This window comes from Propithecus coquereli, unplaced genomic scaffold (genome assembly GCF_000956105.1).
Source record: "Propithecus coquereli isolate 6110/MARCELLA unplaced genomic scaffold, Pcoq_1.0 Scaffold266, whole genome shotgun sequence".
Taxonomy (NCBI): Eukaryota; Metazoa; Chordata; class Mammalia; order Primates; family Indriidae; genus Propithecus; species Propithecus coquereli.
Window position 1 is genome coordinate 298,145 of NW_012148241.1, and position 2,318 is coordinate 300,462.

Consider the following 2,318-nt stretch of genomic DNA (forward strand, 5'->3'; position numbering starts at 1 on the left):
ATTCATCCTAAAGAAGGCCTTTTCATAACTGACACTGACCATATGTGATTTGCAGAAGCTTACATTTACATATTCACAACCACATGCAGAATTAATCACAGACACTTTGAAGAATCTAAAAGGAGTCCTTTATTATGACATCGGAAGTGTGTTCAAGGATAAGCTATTTGAAGCTAAACCATAAATCAGAAAAGATTCTGGTCTAGTCAAAAGCCCTTTAGCCTAAAATTCTGCAGATCTGAATTCTTCCAGTTCACTCTCTAAATATGTGACTTTGGTCAAATTATTTAACATTTCTACAGTCATTTTCTTATCTAAATATTTAAGGAGTTATACAAAATCACTTTTGACCCCAACCATGTAGCTATATTAAAATCTCTTATGAATTCATGTGAAAGAATATTCCCATGTGTTGAAAGCATGGGTCCCTTGACTTAATGAAGATATTTACCATGTTTGCTTTGCTATATCAAACTGATAGGCCCTTGTCAACTCATCCAGGTGAGCCTGTAGCATGGGTTGCATCTCTTCCCGTGGAGATGGAGTAAGAGTTGCAGTGGACTGCTGTCCAAAAGAGATAGCAGGAGAAGAAGCGACGCCTCGGACAGGAGGTGTTGGAACTCTATCATCATCTTCTTCCAGTTCATCTTCCATACCTTGGTGTAAGTATGTTTGCACTGGCAATGGTGGGCACCAGCTATCACTGTCATAACTGAAATTAAATGAGAAAAATATGCAAATTGTCACTCACAGGTACACACACAATTATACTGGCAATAAATAGCAACCGTATGATATCTAAAATGTTCTCTCAGTTTATTTCCTCCTGATCAAGTTGTTGGTGCTATCATAGTAAATCACCTGGCTGTTATCTTAATTTCTAATTGTAATTACATCTGTTATCTCAATATCTCAATTTATTCTTAAAAGACCTTATTAGCTAATTGTTACTACCCCACAGTTACAAAAGGCAATAACTTCCCAACAAACTTACTCATGTGTAAAAACCAAATTGCTAATTAACCGCAATTAATGAATTTAGTGCCTGTAGATTTAACTACTTCCTTCTCCTCTTCATACTTGTGTACCAACAGAATATGCCAATATAGCTGATTGATCATCTAAGTAGTGTTGGAGAATTTTATTTACTGTTTCATTCCATGTCAGACATTAAGACTTTTTGATATAAAATATATCCAATGTCTCTTTGATTCTCTTAATTTTCTCAGTAGAAACTATGTCTGCTTTATCCTGACATTAAATGCAAATCATAAAACAGAAGATTTTAAAAATAATATTTTTATTATAGTAAAAACATTTAACATGAGATCTAGCTTGTCAATGAATTAAGTGTAAAATACAATAATTATTTTAAAACAGCAATTTTTAAGGTATTTTAAGTACCTTAAAAATACAGAATATATTTTTATAGAATATATAAAATTAATCCAAAAAGTGTTAATTGTGATACAAAATTATTAGCATTTCTATTACATATTCTTTCTAGTCATAGTATTTTCAGAAATCAAATCAATCCTAATATACCATTAAAAAGACACTTGAGGATAAGATAATATTATTGGATATAATTTTTTTATTTCAAAATATTAAGGGGGTACAAATGTTTTTGTTATGTGGATAGCTTTTATAATTCTTTAGTCAGGGCTATACATGTGCCCATCACCTGAATAGTGTTCATTGTACCTGTTAGGTAGGCTTTTACCCTTCCTTCATCCCCCAACCCCCTTCTTGATTTCCAATGATTTTTACTTCTTTCTGTGCCCATCAATTAGTTTGGATATAGTTGTCTTATAAATTCAACCTCTTAAATATCTCATGGATCTTTCCGCTGTGCTTCATCCCTGCTTCACAATCGTAGATCAGTCTCCTGATGTAAACCAACTTATTAGCTTTCCAAGTCTCTTGGGATGTCATCTTGTCTTCCAACCTTTTTCCATAGAGGAAACAGGTTAATATTTCTAAAATCTTCATTCACATCACATCTATGCTTAAAATTATTCAGTGATTGTAACTAATATAAGAAAAATTCCAAACTCATTAGCTGGACTTAAAAGACCCTTCCCTATCTGATCAGCCTATTTTTCTAGCTTCACTTCCTCAAAACCAGCCTATCCTATGTTTTCTCTAAATCTGGGTCTGTATGTGACTGTTCTCAAATCATCTGCTTATGAGCTCCTGCTCTTCCTTTAAGGTTCACTTTAAATGTTATCAGTTTTGTGAAGCCTTCTCTGCCCCCTCTTCATATGGAATTGATTACAACTTCATAGTACTTATATTTTGGTACTTCTTATATTAAG

The 2,318-nt window shown here is 33.2% G+C and overlaps 1 protein-coding gene across 1 annotated transcript in view; it reads right to left on the reverse strand.

The window, feature by feature from the left end:
• LOC105812823 (roundabout homolog 2-like) overlaps positions 1–2,318 on the reverse strand; it is a 742,657-nt gene that overhangs the window by 59,374 nt on the left and 680,965 nt on the right. The window contains exon 20 of the mRNA XM_012647378.1: positions 452–712. Coding sequence (XP_012502832.1) covers positions 452–712 — 261 coding nt within the window. The remainder of the gene's footprint in view (positions 1–451; positions 713–2,318) is intronic.